The sequence below is a fragment of the Chlamydotis macqueenii genome, chromosome 14 (assembly GCF_036417535.1).
Source record: "Chlamydotis macqueenii isolate bChlMac1 chromosome 14, bChlMac1.mat, whole genome shotgun sequence".
NCBI lineage: Eukaryota > Metazoa > Chordata > Aves > Otidiformes > Otididae > Chlamydotis > Chlamydotis macqueenii.
The window spans coordinates 9,910,570-9,933,575 of record NC_141569.1 but is presented as its reverse complement, the minus strand read 5'-3'; the positions used below and the strand labels follow the sequence as shown (position 1 = coordinate 9,933,575).

The window sequence follows — 23,006 nt, the reverse complement described above, 5'->3', positions numbered from 1 at the left end:
TATGTATTTACGTATACATGCATATGTGTGTATGTATATGTGTGCATGTATGTATATGCATGTCTGTGGGCAAGTGTGTGCACGTATGTCAGCACCTGTATGTGTTTATGTGTATATGTGTGTAGGTAAGTGCTTGTGTGTGCATGCCGTGTGCACCCGTTCATGTGTTTGTGTCTATAGCGCCCGACTGCGCGTGGGCACACGTACATGTGTGTGCACATGTGTATGTCTGTACGCGTGCCTGGATGTATAGCTATAGGCTCCGTCTCTGTACCCACACGCAGCTCTGCCTCCCCGCGCCGGCGCGCTCCGGCGGCCCCGCGGCCGGATGACGTCATGCCGGCGGGGCTTGGGCGCGCCCGCGCTGGCGCGCCGCCAGGTGACGTCTTCGTGGGCGGCCACGTGACCCGACCCCATTGAGAAAACGCCGGCCCGGCCGCGCGGCCCGGTATAAAAGCGCGCGCGGGCGCGCGGGGCTGGAGTGGGTCGTGCGGTGCTGCGCTTCTGCGGGACACCGGCACCTCCGACGCTGGCCGCGCCTTCCTCATCTTCTTCTTCCTCCCTCCTTCCCTCGGCTACAGCCGCCATGGTAAACCTACGGGTGTGCGCGCTGGAGTGCGAGGCGCTGCGGGGGCTGCTGCAGGAGCGCGCCGGGCAGTGCCTTGTCCTGGACTGCCGCTCCTTCTTCTCCTTCAACGCCGCGCACATCCGCGGCTCCTGCAACGTCCGCCTCAGCACCATCGTCCGCCGCCGCGCCAAGGGCGCCCTGGCCCTGGAACACGTCGTCCCCAACGAGGAGCTCCGCGCCCGCCTGCGCCAGGGGCTGGTGCACACCGTGGTGCTGCTGGACGAGCGCAGCGCCGACCTGGAGCTGCTCAAGCGCGACAGCACGCTGCTGCTGGCCCTCGGCACCCTCTGCAGGGAGGCCCGCGGCGCCCGCATCTGCTTCCTCAAGGGTGAGTGGGACCGGGGCAGGAGGCGGCGGGGGCTCCTCCCGCTCGTCCCCCTCCGGCCCCGCACCGCTCACCCGGCGCCTCTCTCTCTCCTCCCCGCAGGAGGTTACGAAGCTTTCTCCTCCGCCTGCTCCGAGCTCTGCACCAAGCCGGCCGCCCCCACCGGCCTCAGCCTGCCCCTCAGCGCGCCCGGCAGCGCCGACTCGGGGTGCAGCTCCTGCGGCACCCCCCTCTACGACCAGGTGAGCGGAGGGAGGGTCCCCGGGGGTGGGAAGGGGTCCGCCCCTGTGGCGAGTGGCTCCAAAACGGTGCCGAGCCGAGTTAACCGGCTGCTGGTGCTTTCCTCGTTCTAGGGTGGGCCGGTGGAGATCTTGCCGTTCCTCTACTTGGGCAGCGCCTACCACGCCTCCCGAAAAGATATGCTGGATGCTCTGGGGATCACGGCGTTGATCAACGTCTCGGCGAACTGCCCCAACCACTTCGAAGGGCACTACCGGTATAAAAGTATCCCCGTGGAGGACAACCACAAGGCAGACATCAGCTCCTGGTTTAACGAGGCGATTGATTTCATAGGTAAATGAGCTCTCTTTACAGTCTGCCCTTTTTGCTGGTGTGTAATGTACCCTGGGAAGTGATTTTTGGGCATTGTTTCCCCCTGTAAAACCTACATTTGAGATGAGGGAGTTTCATTCCATAGCAGAGATACACACAGGGAACATTTCTATTGATTTTATTCTGCTCAGAGGAATAATCTTAGCTTAGCAAAGCTGTTTGAAATCTTGAATCAAGAGGCATTGGTCTAGCAGAAAAGAGCTAGTAAATTTAAGCGGATCAGTATTAAAGTAATCTTGCAAGACTGCTAAAGTGACCTGGAGGAGCTATTAGTGTAATTGGAATTGGAGCTCAGAGTGAAAATAGCTAGACTGCTGCTTCCCTCAGGACAAAGGCTCTCTTTGTCTCAGAAGCACCGGGTGCACCTATTAGGCTGAGGAAGGGATGGATTAAAGAAATGTAAAACAGCAGCCTGTGCTTTCCCACCTCCGGAAGCGGTGGGACTTGTTTGCTAACTGTGTGTTTTAATTCTTTCAGACTCTGTTAAAAATGATGGAGGAAGGGTATTTGTGCATTGCCAGGCTGGCATTTCCCGCTCAGCAACCATCTGCCTTGCTTATCTCATGAGGACCAACAGAGTCAAACTGGATGAAGCCTTTGAGTTTGTGAAGCAGAGAAGAAGCATCATCTCCCCCAACTTCAGCTTCATGGGGCAGCTGCTTCAGTTTGAGTCACAGGTCCTTGCCCCTAATTGCTCAGCAGAAGCTGGTAGCCCAGCTATGGCAGTATTGGACAGAGGAGCGTCAACCACCACGGTCTTTAACTTCCCGGTCTCCATCCCCGTTCACACCTCATCCAGTGCGTTAAGCTATCTTCAGAGCCCTATCACCACTTCCCCGAGCTGCTGAAAAGTGGGTGAAAATATGGTCAGAACTCAGACTTACTGTCTCAGAAGTGCAATAACTACGGGGACAGTGTCATCAGCCATTTGTGTTTTGTGGGGGAACCATCCATGCATCCCAGAACAGTGTCACGAACGGAGAGGAGCTCACCTGATGCCAGACAACTAGGTGTTCCTGACTTTTCTGCTGACTTTTAGAGCCAATATCTGGATGTCTACACAGAGATCAAAGGACACTGTCTCTTCCTGAGCTGTTCCTCCTTGTCTTCTGTCCTAAGCCTGCTCTATGTCTAGTAGCATGCTCACCAGTATTCCCATTCCTCGACACTCTGACAACACTGATGCTGTCCCCTTTTGTATGACAGTCCTATTTATTTATTTTTACATTAGTGCATTGGTTTTGCCTTCACAAACCTAAAGTTTCATTTCTAGAGAAACAGAATACCTCAATATTTTTTTGGTACTGTAACCCTGTGTGTATATATGTCAGCTTTTCTTGTTTCCCAAGCACTGACGTGAAAGCACCAGATGAGTGCTTTTTTGAGTTGCCAAGGGTTGTATGTTTGCTGGTTTATTTATGATGTGAAATAATATATTTCTTCTTAGGAAGACATAGTTTTGTTACATGATTATAACTTTTTTTTATACAAATGGAATAAATTATGATATTTCTATTGAGCTGGATGATACATTCTTTAAAACCTTGCATTTTACAGTCCCAAAACTTGTGTGGAAGCTCCCAGGTGAAGAGCTGTCGGAGAAATCTCAATCTTCAGCTCTGCTGACCTCAGGACTCAACTGAACTAGATAGAAAAATGGATTTAGACAACATAATTGACTAGAAACTACTGTGGCTTCTTAACCTGAGCTTTTCTTTGTCCCTATATAATTACATGCAGTGGCAAAGAGCCAAGGCTGGCTTCTCAGCTGTAAGGTGGATTTGGCTGCACTGATGGCCACAGAGCTGTAACAGCTTGAACCAGCTGAGACTTGGGCTCAGGACTACAGTAAATTTAAAATAGTCAATCTCTTAGGAAGGAGGAAAAAAGCTTCCCTATTACTTGTTTACCTTTAATGCTCCAAAGGTTAAGTCTAAAAATTAACCAGTTGGTAACAGATCTCCACCTTGTGCCAAGGTGTTTTCTTTTTCTGTCCCACCTCTTTGATTCCTTTTTGCAACTCAAACTGTCTCTGATCCCTGGAGTGAAGTATTTGGCTTGCTGGGCTGTCTGTAAACAAATTGGGGCATAACAAGAGATCAGGTAACCAAGTCACTTGGTTTCTTACACAGACTCAAATAAATTATCTGCTGCAGGTTCTCACCAGGGTGACTTTTATCTGGCATGTCAGTTGAGGCAGTGAAGGGTTTGGTGTAGTGTATCAGAAGCCAAGGCAGGGAAGTTCTAGCAGGCCAGCACTCCTGGCAGCTCAGGAGCAGGAGCTGCAGGGTGAAGGGTTAATGCTGTGTGACAGAACTCACAGCTCTGTGGGGTGTGGGGGGGAGCAGTGTTGCTGTGACCTGCCCTTACCAGGGGAAGCTGATGTGGAAGAGATGCAGCTGAAAGCTCGCCTTTCCTAGGCAAGGTACTAATATCAGTAACAGGGAGCTGGGTCCTGGGGGAGCACTAGGATACTGGGTGTCCTACAGCCACTCCAGAAGGGAGCTATTTGTCCTTGCATCTCCGATGTTCAAAGAGTCCTCTACTTTTGCCTCATCAAAAATGGTTTGGCTTGGGCAGACACAGCAGGTTATGACTGTGTAAAATTAGGGTGTTTTAACAGTTATGGCCCTAAGCTTATTGATGAGGGGTTTTCTAAGCATAAAGCAGCTGTGTTCTTATTGTGTAACTGGAGACAAGCAAAGCCCCGCAAACTCCTGCTGAAATCCTGCAAGTTACCTGGCGTATTAATGGTGCTAAAATCCAGGACTCTTCTCCTGGGAGAAGGTGCCCTTGAAGGATGGGATGACGCGCTGCTGCGTCTGAGATTCTTCCACGTGAGCTACCCCTCCGACGCAGCTCTGTCGTCAGCGCTACACGTTAGCCATTGCCAAGCCTCAACCTGACACCAAGTGATAAAAAAAAATGGAGCAGCTAAAAGGAGGAGAGATCCCTGGGCAGTAAGGAATGAGGTTAGAAACCCTTATTTTTCTGAAGCGTGCATGAACCTTGAAGTGAATATTCCTCCCCAAAGTCTGTCCCATCCTGCAAATCCTGCAAAACCCCTTTGTCCGTGGGAAGTCCCTTGGCAGGTTGTGCTGCTCCGTGGGGTTACACCTGCCACTGCCCTCCCTGTGAAGCAGGCAAGGCTGTTTCTGAATACCTGAGCCTTTTTACACCTGCAGTAAGCAGTGGAACAAAGTTTCACCTTCAAAGCAGAGCAGAGCTTGTTCAGTGGAAAAATACAACCTTGGCAGCCCTGGCCGTGCAACTGATTAAAAAAAAAAAAAAAAATCCTGCCTGTTAATCGCAATTCAAACAGAAACCCGCTCCCTGTCAGCCGGGGGAGCTTGTTTATGTGTTTCTTGGAACAATAAAACTCATTACCTGGCAGCCGATCAGCTTTTATAACCTAAGCAGGCACCTGACAGAGGGGCGCGAAAGAGAGCTGCTTCAGCACAAAGCCAGCCAACGACAGCAGGGCTTGGGTCCCGGCGAGGCACCGGCAGGCACGGCCAGCTCTGCGGACATGCCACGTCCTTTTCCAAGTCTTTATTGTGATCCTTCTGTTGCCCATAATCAGAGTCTCACGGTGCCCAGAGCCCACAGACTCCTGCAAACTCTCTGAGAACAAGATTGCACCCAGATCCCAAACTGGTCCCAGTCCAAACAAGGGGAGGATAAGGGGGCAAGAACAGCAGAGGAAAGTAAGAGAGATCAGAGCGAGACCTCCAAATGTCCCCTCAGTGCCAGTTTTGGGGAGATGGGCTCAGCTGGGAGGTTCGCTGGGAGCAGAGGGAAAGAAGCGGGGCGGCTGGCGAGGTGGGGAGCAGAGAAGGAGGTGTGAGCCGGGCAAGGAGGGGTGAGGGGCTGAGGTGGGCGGTGGCGGAGCCTGTGCATGGTAGAGCTGGAGGACACCTTGGTGACAGAGCCGAGCTGAACTTTGCCTGCTGTGGATGTGTTAGGGAGGCTTTTTCCCTTCTCACCCCTCATTTATTCTCCTTGCTTTGCCGTTTTGTTTGTTTGGGATATCAAGGCATATGGTTCACTCTGGTTTACAGCTTTGAGCTCCCATTTCTTCTGGTTCCCACACGAGCCGGCTGTCCCCCTGCACTAGCGGGACCTGGCTGAGACCCTGCTGCTTGTATCCGATCCCAGACCCCTGGAAACCCAGCACGCAGCAGGTGTGTGTAGGGCTTTCAGCTTATAAAAACCTGTAGTTCGACAGTTGAATGCATCCCCATGGAAACCATGAGGAGTTTCCCCTTGGTGAGGATGGCAGCTACATCACTTCCTGCTGCTGACAAACCAATTTGTCACAAAGTGATAAAAAGGCATGTTTTGTGTTTACAGAAGTGGCTCCAGGCTTTGTTCCTCCCAAGCCAGAGGCTGCTCACCCGCCCCAAAGGCAAACAACAGCCATTGTGCGCTGCGCAGGGCAGGGATGGGGAGACGCAGACAAGCCTTTTGGGCCCCCAGAATGCCAGAGCATGGACCACCGGCACCTCAAATGTTCCAAAGCATATAGAGAAAGCGCAAGTGATGGCAGTGTGTAACCCAACACAGTACGTGGGGCTCCACACAGCACCCACGGACGGGTCCCCACAGCCGAGGGGTGTACGTGGCCGACCCATGCGGGAACCCAGCACATGAGCCGCCTATAATATCCCCAGCGAAATGCAATACCCAGGGGATACAGTATACCCAGTTATCACATGACAAACAGACACAGAGCTCCAGATTAGACACGTCTTGGGTAATCCCCTTGTCTCAAAGCTTTTGCCTTTCTTTTGTAGTCAGCGCTTCGAAAGGCGCTGGGTGTACTCCAGCTTAGGGACTATCCTGCATTAGTCACCGCTGGTATCAGACTAGCAGGGCCACAAGGATGTGTTACGCCATTACTCTGAAAAAAGAACACTGCGTCCAGATCATACACAGGCCAATCTAGTTTGCCTGGTTACCACCTGGGTTTTTTCCTCTGTCTGGCTCCAGGGCAGCAGAAAGGGCAGTGATTGTCATTTGGAGATGGTGGTTAAGCACAGCGCCAGGAAGCCCACTCCTCAGCCCCGCAGACGAGTCGCAGCGTGATGGCGAAGGAGAAAAGGTCGTGGTGTGTGACTGTCTAGTGTGGCTAGAAGTCACTACGCCTCAAACCTTGTCTAAACCTGTTCCTTATCCTTCCCCTTGTCCCACAACGATGTCCATGACAGACACCTACACGCAGTGTGGCCAGTGAGACCTCCACCCAGGGCTTTGTCTTCCCCAAATCTGCTCCAATTCAAGGCTGTAGGGAGGCTGGGAAAACAGCTAAAACCCAGGTTCAAACCCACTCACGCTGAAAGAACAAATTAGCCTTGAGGTTTGTGCTGCGGGTGGCCTTCCCACTATGAGCTGTTTACTGTGGTGCAGAGCCAGTGGCCACGGCTGGTGGGGGGCCGGCAGCCCAGCCGAGAAGCATGGCCAAGGCACCCAGCCAGGTGGGTCCTGTTAGCACCCATCAGGGGCATTAAAAGTTCGGTGGGACCAAAACATCAAAGGAGGGAAAACAGCCCCAAAGAGAGAGAACAGAGAGCTTGGGGAGAAGCAGGACTTGTTGATGCTCTGCTGATTTAATTGGCGCTGCTGTGAGGACTTTTAATTGGCATTGATTTGAGGACTTAAAATTGGCATTGCTTTGAGGACTTCAGCCTGGCCAGCTGGCCCTGCTGGGGACCTGGCTCAGGGTCTGGCCCAGGTCTGTGTGTCCTGCTCTTGCTCAGGCTGTGGCCAAGTAATGCTGAGGGTAACCTCCAAGGGATGAACCCAAGTATCTGAGAGGAAGCAGTGGAGTTGCTCTGCTGCTGGGGTGGATAAAGGATTCCTGGTTTTGAGAGATATTTCCCATATTGGAAGCGCAGTTGTACAAACCTGTGTCTGTCTGGAGAGCAGTGCCAAGGTCCTATGTGGGCCTGACATCGTTAGTCTGGCACAGAGCAAGCTGGCTCCATCATTGTAAGCCTAGTGGCCAAAATCAGGGGAAAAGGCAGGTTTGTTCTTTGTCCTTACATGGTATGGGACAGCCTGTTCCCCAGGTTTGGTTCTGGTGTTGTGTTTCGTTTTGTTTTTTTCCCTCTCCCTGGGATTTTCCATTTCCAGGGTTTTCCAGCTGCTGCGTGTGGCTGCGCGCCCCTGCCGCAGTGCCAGGCTGTGCGTGCCCTTGGTGCCAGCACCCGCAGCACAGCTGAGAGGCTGAGGGCTGGCTGAGGTCCTCGGGAGGCTGCTGGGCCGGGGGTTTCCTGAGCAGTGCTCTCAAGCTCTTGCATTTGCATGCGTTTCCTGCTAGACGCAGAAATGACTCGGTTCGGGCTTCCCCTCCTCGGCGCCGCTGGTAGACAGGGGAGTGGGTGAGATGAGACACCCGGCACAGCCCGTGGGCAGCTTCCAGCTCGCCCTCCAGCCACCCAGGCTGCCGTGGGGGGACGTGTCCTCCAGGTGGGCGCTCAGCGGCGATGTGCTGCTGGCTTGGCGTCTGGAGGGTCGAAGGTGATGAAGGGAGAGCGAGAAGAGACGATGCTCGTGAACACACACGGTGTACGGGAACAGGGACAAAGCACAGCTAATAGCAGTGGACGTTAGCAACCGCGTTACATCTTACCTAGGTCCTGGTTGGCGTTCAGGCTGGGTGAGTCAGGGCTGTGGGAAGAGTAATTTCATCAGCCCATTCATTCCACAATCCATATTGTGCAGACCATGCAGGGGCTATCACGAGCACCACGGAAAATGCTTCATTTCTCATAAAAAGGTTTGACACCAATCCCTCTCATCTCAATACCTTTTGGTTCCCAAACTATAGGCCATGTTTAAAAATAAACTCCCAGAGGACTCTAATATGACGTAGTTGCCTTCTAGCTCGGTAACCAGTTGTCTACAAATTAGCAGGTTCTCGCTACACAATGTATTTTTTTTAAATTATAAACTTTGTCTCAGACCCAAATGTACGTCCCATTTGTACTGAAATAATCAACAACAGTGTAATTTTTAGACTTTAAATTTCTGCTATAATTTAGTTTTATTTGAAAGAGGGTTTTTTTTTTTTTGTTCTTCAGTGATTGTGGTGGAGATGTCTAAAAATGGCTTTTTTTCAGGTCTTTTACATACTGGGAAGAGGTGGTGTCTTTTCAGTGCCTCCCCTAAATTCCTGTTGAAATATCATCTATGGTAAATTTGTTTTCACATCAGTATCTTGTTCTTCTTTCAAATCTTGTGAAGGTTTTGTTCATTAGCAACTGGGTCATAGGACTATGTGGTTTTGATGGCGGATTTTTCTAATTTATGAAGGATATAAATTGCAGATGTTCACTAACTCTAATAGTCTTTCCGGGTACTCTGTGATACTTGCAGGCCAACTAGTAACTTCTTTCCTTTGTTGTCTTCTGCAATGAAATCTTGATGATTGCAGATACGTATTTCAGGGGCTTTTGCATGATGAGTATTTAAAAAATTAGAGCAATGATGTGATTTGTTTTCAATCCCATATGCATGTACAATCCTTCTTACGTATAAAATACACAACAGAAAGGTGCAAACTTTTGCTTTTCATTGGTTTAAAGTGCCTAGCACTTGTTCCCAGTACCCAGGCAGTGGGAACGCCGTTGATATAAACAAGTGGCATAAACTACGTAACCATGTCGGGTGGGTCTGTCTTTTTTGATCGCGTAAGTGCTGGTTTAAATGTTACGTTACAGGATGTTTTCTTGATCTTTGTTATTAAAACAAAAAGTCAGCAGTCCTACGTGTGTGTCGGCCGTGATAGCATCAGTTGTGAACTCGGTCTGTGTCTGGGGACACGTGGCATTTCCCCGGCATCACTGGGCTTTGCTGGGAGATCAAAGCTCTGGATGCCAGCCTGGCTCTTCTCCAGCCTGGGGGACCCTGGTGACCATGTCTGTGTGATGGCCACTTCTCCCACTCCCAGGTCTTGGTGGATCACGCCTGGCATCTTGGGGGACATGACCTCTGGAAGCATCTTTAGGCCTTGTTGGTGGCCGAGTATGAGGAATCCAACGACTCGGGGCTTTTCAAGATGTGCTAATTTAAACTGCAGCAGATGCAGGTGGAGCGGGATGGTCGAAGCCGGTCAAACGTTGAAACCCTGTTGGCTGCTGTAGCTTGGCTGGAATCACTGTTGCGTCACTGAAATGCTTTGAGCTGAAGGATTTCTGGCTGCCCCAGGAGCCATGCGAGGAGCCAGCTGAACAGCAGATTGCACAGTACCGAACAATAGTTCCCACCCTTTCCTACTGACTGGGAGGAACAGAAAGGAATAAAGTCATTTGCAAGGAGAAAAAAATCCTTTCGATCTTTCTTTCGCTCTTCCCACTCCCTTAGGAGAGCTTTCTCCCTCCTGGAACCAGCTGACATTTCAGCACTGAACAAGCCCCAGATTTCAGCACCATCCCTTGTTGCTCTTTGTTCTTTAAACGCTTGTTCACGGGGGACAACGAAGATGGTCATTTATAACTGCCTTTTGTTCCTCTGTTTACAGCTTCCCCTCCAGACTCCAGGGACAGCTGACGTCAGGGTGCTACATTTGGGCTCGTCATACTTTTATCTGGTGTTAATGCCTTCCATGAGCGGCAGGAATGTAGACCGCAAGGCGAGCCGGCGGGGCGGCGTGGGGAGAGGGGGCCCCAAGGAGGGCAGGAGGCAGGCAGCGTTGGTTTGGGGCATAGTGTGATGCTGCCCACCCTGCCCTCCCTGCCAGGCACCAATGGGTTTGCTGGAGAGCATCATGGTCATTTATGGCCTTGTGCGGGGAGGGCCTGCCCACTGGCACCCTGTCCGGCTGTCCAGGCAGCTGGCAGAGCCGTACGTGGCACCACGAGCTACGCGCTGAGCTATTTTTAAGACTCCTGGGCTGCATCCCAAGTATAGCGTGCTCTATTTCTGGTGCAAAATGATCTTCCTGGGTGGGGGATGCGGAGATTTTTTTTCATATGAAACACATGGGTTTGGGTTTGGATGCAGTGAGAGAAAGAAACAGCTGGGCACAACTGGAAGAGAGCAACAACAACAACAACAAAAAAAAAAAGTGGAGAGAGCTGGTGGCCATGGAGGTCTCATCCAGAGGGAGAGCTCTGTGCTCGCAGCCGCTGTTGAACGCTCATTGCCAAACGGTTTCCTCATGGATCAGGAATTAAAAAGGCCTGGGTTTGGTTTACAGCTGGGGTTTATTGAGGACACTGGGAGGCTTTGTATTTATTTGAAATAAGCTGATGGAGGAGTTTGAGATTCCGAAACATTTAACGAGGCTGAAAGAGATGAACAGGGATGCTAAATGCAGAGCTGTAAACTTGTGGGTTGCTGTCACCGATTTGGGACCCACCTCTCACTGCAGAGGAACTGGATCTCAAGGGCAGCAGAACACTGTTTGTTCACTAGGGCTTAAAGAAATTCCGGAAAAGAAATAATCAAAAGGAGTTGTTTGTTTGCCTTGTAGTAAAACCAAGAGGCCCTGAGTAGTGCTGCAAGCTCTGTTACAGTGGGGATGTCACATCCATGGGGTAGTGAGGGGAATAGCTCTGCTCCTCCCTCCAGACCAGACCATCACCCGTGGCCTGCCAGGCTGCTCGCTGTTGATATTTTACTGGTGGAAAGTGATGTGCAGGGCCGTGGACCGACTCCCTGTGGTTGCGGTGCTGCCAGTGCAACCTTCCTACCTACAGCTGGAACTGGAGGTCTGAGACGTTTCATCTCCTCATGCACAGGTGGGCTGGTGATGACACAAAGGCTTTCAAGAAGATGGAAAAAGATGTAAAAGAGCGTTGTAAAAAAAACATTGGCTCCCAGAGATGGGACAGAAAATGCTTCCACCTGCTACCAAAACACAGAAGGAGTGAATAGCAACATTCAGAAAGAGAACTGTGTCTGTCTGTGGGTAGAGACAACCAGATCCAGCAGACTGGGCTTGAGGTGATGTTTCTCATCAACTTTTCCTGGTTACAAGGGTAGCACACGTAAAGATACAAGCTGATTTCTAAGGCCAGAACAGACTATTTTGATTATGCAGTTGAAGTCCTGCGTAATGTAAGCCAAACTTCTGGTTGAAAAAAGCCTGCTCTTTAGAAGGACATTGTCCTGACAAGCGATTTTAAATGACGGAGATGTAATTTTTGTAGAAGAATTTTGGGGTACTGTTTTAGTGGAAAGAGCAGCTGACAGTCTCAGAAATCACTGATTCTCAAAATGATTCTGTGTTACTTCCACCAAGCCACCTTCTGTTTTTTTACCTCAGTTTACTTTTCTCTAGAATGAAGACCGCGATGCCTTGATATTATTGGATTTAATTAGGCTGTTCACCAGCTGGTGACAGATAGAAGCAGCTCACTGATGAGAGCATACATCCGTTAGGCTTTTTCTGGTGGGGCACGTTGAGCGTTTTTAGGGTGCAGTGGTCATGAAATATTGCCATTCCCTTAATTTCAACATGTTTTGCCAATTTTTTTTTTGTGCCTAGAGGACTTGTTCTCTCTCCCCAGGGGAGCTGGGATGATAGACTTGCAGGGAGGGTGCAGGAGGCTGTGCTAAAGGCCTGGCCAGCTTAGGGATGTGGCTACTGAGCTTAGCTTGGAAGTGGCCTTGGCAAGAGTGGGTCCAGCTGAGAACAAGGGTGGAAGCAGGACAGGGAACAGTCTGGGGTGGGTCTAAAGGAGGAAAACCACGGATAGACATTGCAGCTGGTGTGGAGTGATGAGTGGAGATGGGGGTGGAAATGTGTTTGCCTTGCAGGGGGAAGAACCAGGACCTAAGCAGAAATGAGGAGATGTAAGGTGGGGGGTGCAGATGGGAGCAAGGAAGGTGTGGGGACATGTGAGATCACTGGGGAAGCAGGGGAGGCAAGGAGGTCAGTGACTTCTGTGTTTGTGGCAAGAGAGGAGACAGAGGGAATTACTGGAGAAGAAGCAAAGGCAAACTGAAGGGGAAGGAAGGTTGCTTTGTATTTGCAGTGGTTTTCTCTTGCATGGTGGTGTAAGGTTCTGGGTGGAGAGAAACATGGAGGCTGGCAGCAGAAAAGGAGACTTCGATGGGTGAACAAGGAACACTAATAAAGCAGGATGGTGAAAAGGCAGATGCTGCAGGCCATCAAACCATTTACTGAGGAAAAGTGTAGGTCTGATACAGGAGAGACCCAATCTGCAATAGGGGAAATAGGTCTTGGATGCCAGAGGTGCTCCACAACGTGAAGAAGGTAATGGATGCTGAGAGTGAGCTAAACCTGGAGATTATCAGGCAGAGCTTCATGATGGCAGAAAGGACAAAAAAAATTGAGGGGGAAGAAAATGAAGTAGGAAAGAATCAAAACCATTTGTAATAAAGACAAGGACAATGAAGCAGAAAGTAAGGGGCTGAGAGCGGGCAGATAGTTAGGGAGTCGCTGAGTGATCAAGTGTGATGGATGGAGCTCCTTCCACCTTTTTCAGACCAGGTTGGAGAGGGGACACTGAGTGATAGGAGGAAGTCAGGCTATTTGCCCATGTTTTAAAGAAATGTCATTCCCATTGTGCAGAAGGGAAAAAACTGACTTCTCAATTTCTAAGGAGGATTGTAGCTTATCTAAATCAGGACAGAAAGTGTCATAACAAGGGAACTTGTGTTCTCACTTAGAGCTGAGGACTTGGATCATGATGGGGTCCTTCATGGAGACAGCTCTCCATTTCCAAGGACTATGTCTCAGGGAGGTCTCCATTCATTCACGACCACTGTCCATGCTGAGCTGGGGACTGCTGCGTCTGGATTTCTTCTCTCATACAACTAGCTGGGACACTTCTCTCCCAGGGGGAGGTGCTGCATCTGGGCCTGCAGCACTTCCATCGTCTGAGACCTTGTTTGTTCCTTATGCGAGTGGGAGGCACAGAAACGCAGAGGGAAGATGCAGTTGAGTGCAGGTGAAGCCGCAGAGCTGTGTACCCTATGTTGATGATTTAATGATCCTGTTGACTGTTTGCACTGGGAAGCCTGAAATTTGCCAGTGTTTGCCCAGGCCTCTCACCCGCTGTTGCAGCTTTGGCTGGCTTGTTGTTCCCCCTCCCATTGCACAAGCCAGTTTCCCTTCTGAAGGAGAGTTTATCCCCTAGAGAAGAGGGGCTGATTCTCCCTTCTTTTGCCCTTTCCACCATGACATAAGTGGGTATAAGCTATGACCAGATCAGCAGTGGGACCAGTTGCTCCAGGCTGTTCCCCTTACAACCTGGCTTTCCATCAAATTGCCAGTCCAGGATCCGGCTAGAGATCTCCATTTCCCCACCCTCCTCCTCCCCTTCAAGCCAGGAACGGATCTCTGAGAGGCAGCTAAAGGAACCAGAAACGGCTTTGCGAAGGGGCTGGCTGAGCACCCGTTTGTCGTGGCCGAAGACGCTGGGCCCTGTTTGCAGATGCACCGCGCTGTTTGCCCCGTGGCCTGGTGGCCGCTGCGCTGTGTTTATCCTCTTCCCAAGCTGTGCGAACTGTTCTTCCCTCACGCTGCTGAGTTCAGACAAGCTGCCAGAAGCTCATGGGCTATAAAAAGTGATGGCCCAACCACTCTGTGGGAGCAGCCCATGCAACTGGGGGTGCAGAACCTGCGCAAGGAGCAAGGGGTGTGTGGGCCCTGCGGGGTCAGCTCTCCAGCTGAGTGGGAAGCTCCTCCTGCGCGGTGTCCGTGCCGGCGGTCACTGCCTGCACAAGAGTGTGTTGGCTCCTCACTGCGTTGTCCCTGCATGTAGGTGACGTGTGTGCACGGGGCGTGCGGTGACCCTTGGACTGTGCACACTTTCGCAGTGAGGGCAGGGAGCAGCCACCTCCTTGCTGAGCACATAGTGGAGGTGGCCACGCTGGACCAGTGGCCACCTGGACCCTCTCTGAGGATGCAGAGGGTGGGAGAGGAACCAGTCGAGTGTGTGGGACTTCTCCTCTCAAATGAAGGTGGAGCCACTGCTCACCAACAGCCATGCCCACCCTTCAAGGTGTTGGACCCTTGAGGGTCTCACGTGAGAGAGGGCTTTGCAAAATCACTGATCTTCCCCCATGCTACTGGGAGAAGTATGCATTCCCTGGCCCTGCTCTAGCTCGTCGTCGGCTGTGAGGAGCAGCCAGCTGCATAGGTCCATGCGTTTCCCTCCTCTCCCCTGGCCCCTGGGGAGAGGGGCCATTTCTGTGGGGCTGAGCACACAGGCTTCGTGCTGGAGGAGGCTGGGAGCAGAGGGGCCCTGCGAGCCTTCCTGCCTGGCTCCTGCACGGCACGGTGACGTTGGTGCCGCAGGAAGGAACGGCGAGTTCCTGAGGGAACATTCCTCCCATAGCTGTGTGGGGCCGCCATGGCCCCCCCAGCACACGAGCCTGTCTCCAGCCGCTATTATTGAAACCCATTTCCATGGCACCCTTCCAGACCCGTATTTCTTCTCACGCGCCAGGGTGGAAGCAACGCCTCCACCCTCCCCACCCTGAAGCATTCGTCTAGAGACTTCTCGCAGGGGCTGTACTTTTCCAGTGTGCGCTGAGCATTGCTGCGCTTGCCGGGCAGGAGGGAGCCCTCAAGGACTCCTGGAAAGCAGGCAGGAGGGATGCATGGGTTGATGCTTCAATTCAGGTTCCCCAGCAGTAAAGGCATCTGCATCCTTGTGCCCTCCACCCCTCTTTTTGCTCCTTGTTTGCAGATTAAGGTCTAACTAATGTCCAGAGATTTCTTTGAGAATAGAAGTTATGTGAAAGGTCTGTCGCTCACTGCATTTTGCTTACTTTTCTGCAAATATTCTCCTTTTTGCAGCAGTTCTTTCATTTGCCTTACAAGAACATAAATGATTTTTTTTTTTTGGCCAGCAGGACTTCAGCAGCTGCAGGAAAGTTATAGAGGGGGGAGTGTGTGCTCATCCCTGCCCCATCTGCCTTCTGGGGCCGGGCTCGGTCCTGCCAGCTCAGCGCAGCACCGGTGGTGACGAGACCGATCTCTATATGGATATTTCTGCCCTAGATAGCTGCAGTGTTGAGCTGTCTCAGGGTTTTTTACCCACACAACAGACACAAGGTCCTTCTGAAATGTAGTGCTTGAGGCTGAAACTGAAAGTTCGGAGAGAATTAGTCACTGCTGTACCCTAGTAACGTTGGCGAAAACCAGCCTCAAACACGGCGCAGGCGAGTGTTTTGCAATCCCAGCAGCAGCCCTGTGCTTTGCTTGACGCAGAGGCAGCTGGCAGAGAGAGCACAGAGCTGAAATGCACCCCAGCCCCTTCCCTCTGCCCCCTGTGCCCCACAACGGGCTGAGCCCCGGGGTGGGAGCGGGAGCGGGGTGATGAGCTTCTGGCGGGGCCAGCACAGCACCCTCCTTTGCATAAGTCCCAACTGGTACGGGGGCTTGTATCGTGTGTCTGCCATGTGAAAAAACAAACACAGCCCTGGGGGCTTCGGGTGACATCCCAAAGGGGGAACATCCCACTGTTCCCCTCGGAACACTCTCTCTCCACAGTGCTGCCAGCATCCTCATCCCAATTGCAGCTCAGAGGGTCTGAAAATTCACTGTCCTCAGGAAGGTTTCGAGCCAAGCTCTAGCTCTTTTGGGCAAGCCATCGGTCACAGCCTTCCCTGAAAAGTCTGATGCTCTTTGCAATGTGGAGCTGCCGCTGTGCTTCTCCTCTCCCGGCCTCTGCGTGGGTGCTGGGGGTGCGGGGAGGGGGCTGCCGGGCCGGGGCGGCCGCCATGCTCTCCCTGCAGCGCTGCGAGGCCGGTTTAACTCGTTCCAGATTCGCAGGGTTCACGTCAGCGCCTGAAATGAGAACCGCGCCGTGCTTAACCACCGCAAAACATAGCAACGGCACAGCAGTGCTGGCACCCGCGCAAAGAGAAAAAAATAATTAAAAAATCAACACGAAACAAAACCAAACTGGTTTTTCGGGCTTGCCTGGGCTTTGCGGCACAGAAAAAGGCAAAGCTTCCAGGAAATGGATCTGGGCCCACGGAGGGACTATTACAGAAGCTCTGAAAACTCCCAGCCCTTTCAGCAGGGAGTGTTTTCAGCAGTGCTGCTCTGGTCCCTGCAGTCAGGGAAGCTCCCTGGCCCTGCTGTCCCCTGGAACCGGCTGGGCAGGGAGGGCAGGCCGCGGGCAGGAGCCTCCTGCGCTGCCTGCTCAGCACTGATCTCCCAGTCACCACTGCTGCGGCACGGCTTGGAGCCTCTGGTCACAGAGTTGCCACATGTTCAAGTCATCTGCTGTCCCCCTCAAGCCATCAGAGGATGAGGGGGAAGAGTAAAGGGGTTAGTTACTGCCCCAGGAGAAAGTCCTGCTTGGATCTTGGATCCAGAGGATCCCTGAGTCCTGGGACCTGCTTCAGGAGAGGGGAGCGAAGTCGCAGAGGACTCCAGGGAAATGTAAACCCACATCTGTGTCACATCTGCCACCTGTCTCCATAATGGTGGCTCAACTGGTCTTCTCTGTCTGACCATCCTGAACTGAGGGAGCTCAGAAGAGGGCCTCCAGACCTGCATCTAAGAGAGAGAGACAAGTCCTTGTGCCCTAGATGATCTCGCTTCTAACCCCTGACCCTCAACCCCACAGCCTTCCTGGGTAGGACACTTTGCCTTGTGCCTCATGTTGGTCCCTGCCACCTCAGAGATACCAGTGCTCCTTCTGGTGTGTGGAAACTGGGATCAGCAGTGCAGGAGAGGTCCCTGGCTCCGTGCAGACTTGGCATGGGGAAGCTGGTCGTCCTCTGTACGTTCTTCTGGGAGGAACCTGGGCAGTGTTTCAGATGACAGAGAAAACTGGGAAATGAGAGTGGGTGCAGATGGGCATGTCAGGAAAGGCGGCCCTCACACTGGATCGTGTCCTCTGCTTGGATCAGTATCCTGCCTCTGACACGGGTGGAAACCACTAACAGGTGCTGGGCAGGGAGGGAGGTAGAGAGGGTCCTGATGGATCGGCTGCTGCCCTGCTGCAGGAGCTGAGGTTAATGCTATCGTAACCTGAAATGCTATTAGTAGTTAGAAAAAAAAAAAAAAAAAAAAAGTCCTTTAAAAATCCGCTTGCACAATTCAGCTCTCCTGACCCTTCTGGCCATATGTTCTCAGGCTTGCTAAGTGCTGGAGGACACAGTGCATCCTTTCACTGCTCCTCAGTTGACCAGCCATTTATAGCCTCTCCCTCTGACGGCTGGGTCTCATATTTTGAAGAGGTGCAAAGGAGTGGGACGGGTCAGCTTTCCTTCTTCGCCTCCTCCCACACACCTTGGTCATGCTACCTACAGCACTTCCCCTTCCCACACTAAATGAACTCTTGTGGCAGGGTAAGCACAACCCACAGTACTAATTTTATTCACTGCTTGATCTTTTTTTTCTGGACTTTGCTGGTGTTTGCTGGGTGAAGCAAGGCCCCTCCCTGCATGTGCTCCTAGCCCCAGGAGAGGTTTGTCTCAGCTGTGCTGTTGCTGTGTCACTTGTGTCATGGAAGAACTCTGCTCTTTGTGGTCGTAGAGCTGTGTTTTCCCAGGATGCTGCAAAATGTGTGCTTGGACAACTCAGGGCTTTCACAGCAGAAACCTAGGAGTGAATCCAGACTGCAGAGAAAACCAGGGAGGAGAAAAGCAGGTTGTGGTTCACTGACCTGCACCTCCAGAGCCATGATGGGATATTAGCAGGCCACCTGGAGCCTGTTAATGAAGACAAAAACCCCAGGTGCCTCTCTGCAACCAAAGTTCTGCAACCTGGGGAGGAAACTTTTGCTCTGCCCATGTGAACGGCCTCTCTTTGGGAGGCAGATCCCCAGCCCAGCAGCGTTAACCCTGAAAGGCACTGCTGAGCGACCAGTGGAGGTACCTGGCTTGGTAGTAGACACTTGGCCACTCTGTTAGACATTGCATCAGCACTGTGACCACCACAGAGGTATGACGGGTTTCAGTGATCTCAAGCTCTTATTCAGACTGTAGTCACATCAGCTGTAGATCCTGACGTGCTTTATCGAGGTGAGTCTCTGTCGTCTTTACACAGAAGAAAGAGGTGACTGAGTCATGAAGTAACTTGTTAAAAATCATCCAGAGAGAGAGGGAAATAGAGAGAAATGGGGCTCAGGTCTCTTGAGTATCCCTGCCAGGTCCCCGTCACTGGCTGCCAGTGCTTTTATCAGCTTCCACTCACTTTGAAACATTCCCCAGGATATTTTCCACCATTTCTTTTCATTTGAAAGGAGAGGCCATGAAATCCTATGACTTTTGGGAGTGATGGAGTGACTCATGCTAAGCTAAAGCAGAAGTTGCTGTCAGACACTTTACACATCTGGACTTCCAGCCCCATGTCAAACTGTTGCTGACACTTCTTGGAGTTGCTCTGAAACCTGCAACGCTACCCCACTATTACACGGTGTTAAGAGATGTATCAGCAGTAGTAAACAACGTATCTTCAAGGTGCGATGAGGAAATATTGTACCCTGATTTTCAGTCTGGTAGAAAGGTATGTGAGAATCCTAATAAATGTGGTTTGACTTGTGGTTTTTCATCTCCTGCCTTAGACTGTTGTACGAAACTGCTGTCACCGTCAAATCGCTGTTCACCCCAGAGAGGTGGGCGTAAGCCAGCACACCCACAGAAAACACAATCCCACCTCCAGAGATTCATCTTGTCCAGCTTTGCTGTCACATTAGCTGAGAAGGGTTTGTTTTTAGTTTGCTTCTCATATGACAACTTCTAAAATAGCTACGGCAAAATGAATAAATAAATAACTGCCAGGAGTTTAAATAAGGCTCCCTTGCTCATCGTGTTCTCTAGAAGTATCTTCTTTCCTACATGGAAATATTTTTCCAGGCTGAATTTAAGGGGCTGGGACACTCATCTGCAATTCCTGGATATCGTGAGGCCAGAACAGTGTTTATCTGAGCAGGCTGTGGGCAGCTGGGAGCTGCCAAACAGAGGTTTGCTGTGGGTGAGAGGAGAGGATGAATGGGTCCAAGGAGCAGCTCTCACTGCAGACAGGCTGCACAGAGTGCACGCGAGTCCTCGGGGCAGTGCATGTACGCTTGTCTGTGTCCACTGAACATAAAAAAGCATTTATTTCACGGTGTATATACACCAGGCTAGAAATGGGCATGTCCAGCCTTGAAATAGCTCTAGGGTGAACAGTGCCATAGAAATATCATCTCGTCATGCTCAGCCCAGTGAAACGTGGAGCAGTGATTGGGAGGTGTTGGGCAGCGCTCTAGGAGTAATATCCATGTCTGTAATGAAGAGCATGATGTTCTCTGCATGTCCTCCTGCCGTCTACTGGGCTCTGGGCACGGGGCAGGAGGCTCCCTGCCGCTGGCAGGTGCTGCCTTGGCTGCTTGCTGGGGAACAAAGCCCTGGGACCAGGGGTGGGGAACTGCCCGTGACTTCATTTTGTGTGGCGTGCAGCCACGTGGGGTTTTTTTGTTTCATTTTTTCCCCATGCTTTTATCAGATGACATTTATGTGTATGTTGATGCATGACCTGCCAGAGACGTCTGAAAAATTGTCTGTGCCTTTAGAAAGGACATCTCCTTCCTTCCTGCCCACTCCTGTCTTAGGGAAGATCATTTGCAGAAGGCAACAGCAGAAGGTGAAGGGATGTCTGCGTGGTATCGTCTCCCTCCCCTCCTCCTGCGGGGTCTGTGGTTACTCCAGAGAGCTACCCCATACAGAAATCCTTCCTGGAGTTTTTGGACATTTTGCCAAACACTGTAACAACATGAAAGTGTTCTGCTTTGTCTAGGGAGGACCCTGGACTGGTTCACTGGAAGGATGTCGTCCTCCTTCGGCTGTTGCTGGTGGCCCTGACATCCTTTTTGCGCATCCCGAATGCCAGTCTTCACTTCCAGAGGTGACCCGTGCAGCGTCAGCAGCCTGTTCCCGGGAACACAAAAGAAACTCTTCCACTCCACCCGGAGTGCTGGTCTGGAGCGTGGTCGGGGCGAATCTGTCCCTGCAAACCCCTCTCTCGGTTTAGGCTTGGCAAACTGTTCCCGGCTGCAGCGGCGGGGCGGTGGTTTGCGGGGAAAAGCTCCCCTCTAGCGGGGGAGCCCCGCAGTGCCCAGAGCGGGCCGGCAGCTTCCCCATGCACTGTGAGAAACTAAAAGCAGAGGCATTCACTGCATATCTATCCATAACCAGCACAAGAGAGTCCATAACTGACTATATTGTCTGTAATCAGAAGAAGGATAATGATGTAATTGAGCTATCCAGCCCTTGGAACTCTTAGAACATTTTTAATCTCCCCTTTATTTTCCTAACAGTAAGTGGCTGTTTAATTCCCACAGCATCCTGAGGGGAGAATTCGGTGTTGTTGTTATCTACTTTTTACAGAGGGAGAAAATGCTGGAACACCAGAGGAAGGACCTTGCCCGGTGAAGTCATCCGAGGTCAGGATTGAAGTGATGCTGGAGGGAGCATTGCTTGAACCAGCTGTGTTGATCTGTCACGTCACTCAGCTGTTCTGCACAGAAAGAACAAAGTTTTGGCATTTTGCAAGTGGCCCTTAACAGAGCTGTACGCTGAAAAATGCAAAGTGACTAAATGTAAACTCTTTGCTCTTCAATAGCATCTTCAGCGTGTGTGTGGCACTCAGAAGTGTCCAAGTTTTGAGCGACGGCATGCCCTAATGCTGCAGGATACAAAACCAGTCTGAGTATTGGGAAATGCAGGGGTTTGTACCAGGACTGCTGCTGAGCGACTGTGATGAAAACATTATTCCTTCTGTTCCCCAGGGATGGGGTTCTCTGCAGTTTGGGGACCAAAATTTGTGGAGTGCTTTGAGATCTGCTGATAAAATTATGACAAAAGCGGCTAAGCATTATTACTATTGCTGCAATTAGCAGGGTTTCAGAAAAGAAAATATGTTTTTTTCCAGGGTCACACTGTAAGAGAACCAAAGATGTCACTGCATTAGCGAGGGCCTGATCCTTGCCACTACGCACCGCTCAAGCCAGGGTGTCTTCTGCACCCGTGTGTCTGCACCTTTTCCAGCTGTGATGCAAGCACCTCTCTGGGCAGTGCAAGGGGATAGGGAATCTCGAGGGCTTCTCTGTAACTGCCTGCTGGTGCATGAGGACTGGCAACGCAACAGCACCGTATGCAACTGCAGGGGCCAGGCTGAGCCCAGCCGTGCCCTGGGCAATGGCTCCAGTGCTCTGCTTGTGTAAGCGCTGCTCTCATTTCTGTTCATTTGGCATATTGAATTACTCTTCCAGTGCTTCCAGAGCAAGGGCTTATGGGGAGAGGGGAGGAATGCAAAGATCATGTTCTCTTACTCACTGAAGTAATTTGCTATCCTGTTGCTCAGGGGATGTGGCCTCACATAACTTCTCTCTGATGTCTGTGCTTAGACCAGTGCTCAGCTTTTGAGTTAAGGATGACGTCCTCCTACATGCTTCTGTGGCCCTGAAGCCAAGGCTGACCCAGTCCCGACTGGACCTGCCCCTGCAGAAATGATAAAGGCTGTGTGTGTGGGGCTGGACTGCGGAGCAGTGTCTTCCTCCTCACTTCTTACTGGGAAAGCTGTGGGCTGCACCACGCAGCTGTGTCGGCTGGCCGACTCGCGGTGCAGATGCTGTGTCCCTAGCGCCAAGGTGGGAGAGTTTATGAGAGCTAAAGCTCTCTTTGCTGAAGGCTTTTGGTTCTGGTCCAATAACAGATGCTGAGGGTTAGCGCTGCCTGACAGCTGCTTGGTGGTCTCAGCATGAAATGAGCTGGTGAACCTCAGCTTGGTTCCCGGCGGAGACAGATGTTCGTGTTTTAAAAAAATAATTACCACAGTCACTGCTAGCCAGACTGCTTCTTGGCAACAGGAAAAGGTTCATAGCTTGAATAAGTACAGAAGAATAAAAAAGCCTTTCTTCAGGTCAGGATCCACTTTGGCTCCAAATCTGCCTGGGAAATCTGTGCTTTTTGTGATATTGCAACTGTGGAAAAAAAGTTATGAAAATTCAACCCAGCCAGGCCTTCATCCAGAGCATGACACTGACACAGGAACAGTACAGGATTATGTGGGAGCTATTTTGGGCAATGTGACGCTAGATAGCCCTTTGCCTGCTCGAGGCACTATTGAACATTATTGGCCGGTTTTAAACACCAGCCATGCAACCTCTCTGCGCAGCGTTATCCTTCCTTTATGGGGAGAAGCTGCATGGAGGGATTAAAGTGGTTTGAAAAGAGCTGCCCAAGAAGACAGACAACCTCTGTCAGCACATCGACTCCTGAACCTCAGCTCTGTGCCGTGACCAGCAGATGAGGCAATGCCTCCTGAGAACCCTGTCCCAGAGGGGCCGGGCAGCGCTCAGTGGGAGCTCAGTGGGAAGGAGATGCACGACCCCTCTGTGTTCTCCTCTCAGAGTTTCTGTCTCTGCCCCTTGGAGCAAGCTGCCAGGCTCCCTTCAGCCTCCTCTGAGTGCCAGCCAGTGCCCGGCTGAGTGACACGGTGTGACCTGCCCGGGGTTT

The 23,006-nt window shown here is 51.6% G+C and overlaps 1 protein-coding gene across 2 annotated transcripts; it reads left to right on the top strand.

Annotated features, from left to right (window-relative positions):
- Positions 1-486: 486 nt before the first annotated feature.
- Positions 487-3,084, top strand: DUSP1 (dual specificity phosphatase 1). Of its 2 annotated transcripts, XM_086759161.1 has the most exons (4): positions 487-956; positions 1,056-1,195; positions 1,307-1,526; positions 2,043-3,084. In XM_086759161.1, exons 1-4 carry the CDS (start codon positions 587-589, stop codon positions 2,411-2,413), a joined length of 1,101 nt encoding a protein of 366 aa, XP_086615287.1. In that variant the 5' UTR covers positions 487-586; the 3' UTR covers positions 2,414-3,084. The 2 variants fall into 2 exon arrangements, with proteins under 2 accessions (XP_086615287.1, XP_010125853.2); XM_010127551.2 differs by having other exon boundaries at positions 487-1,195.
- Positions 3,085-23,006: the final 19,922 nt, after the last annotated feature.

Coding starts and splice junctions, on each gene's coding strand:
- DUSP1 (XM_010127551.2), top strand. CDS start 587: ATGGTAAACCTACGGGTGTGCGCGCTGGAGTGCGAGGCGCTGCGGGGG. Junction 1,196..1,306: donor GCACCCCCCTCTACGACCAG/GTGAGCGGAGGG, acceptor TCCTCGTTCTAG/GGTGGGCCGGTGGAGATCTT. Junction 1,527..2,042: donor CGAGGCGATTGATTTCATAG/GTAAATGAGCTC, acceptor TAATTCTTTCAG/ACTCTGTTAAAAATGATGGA.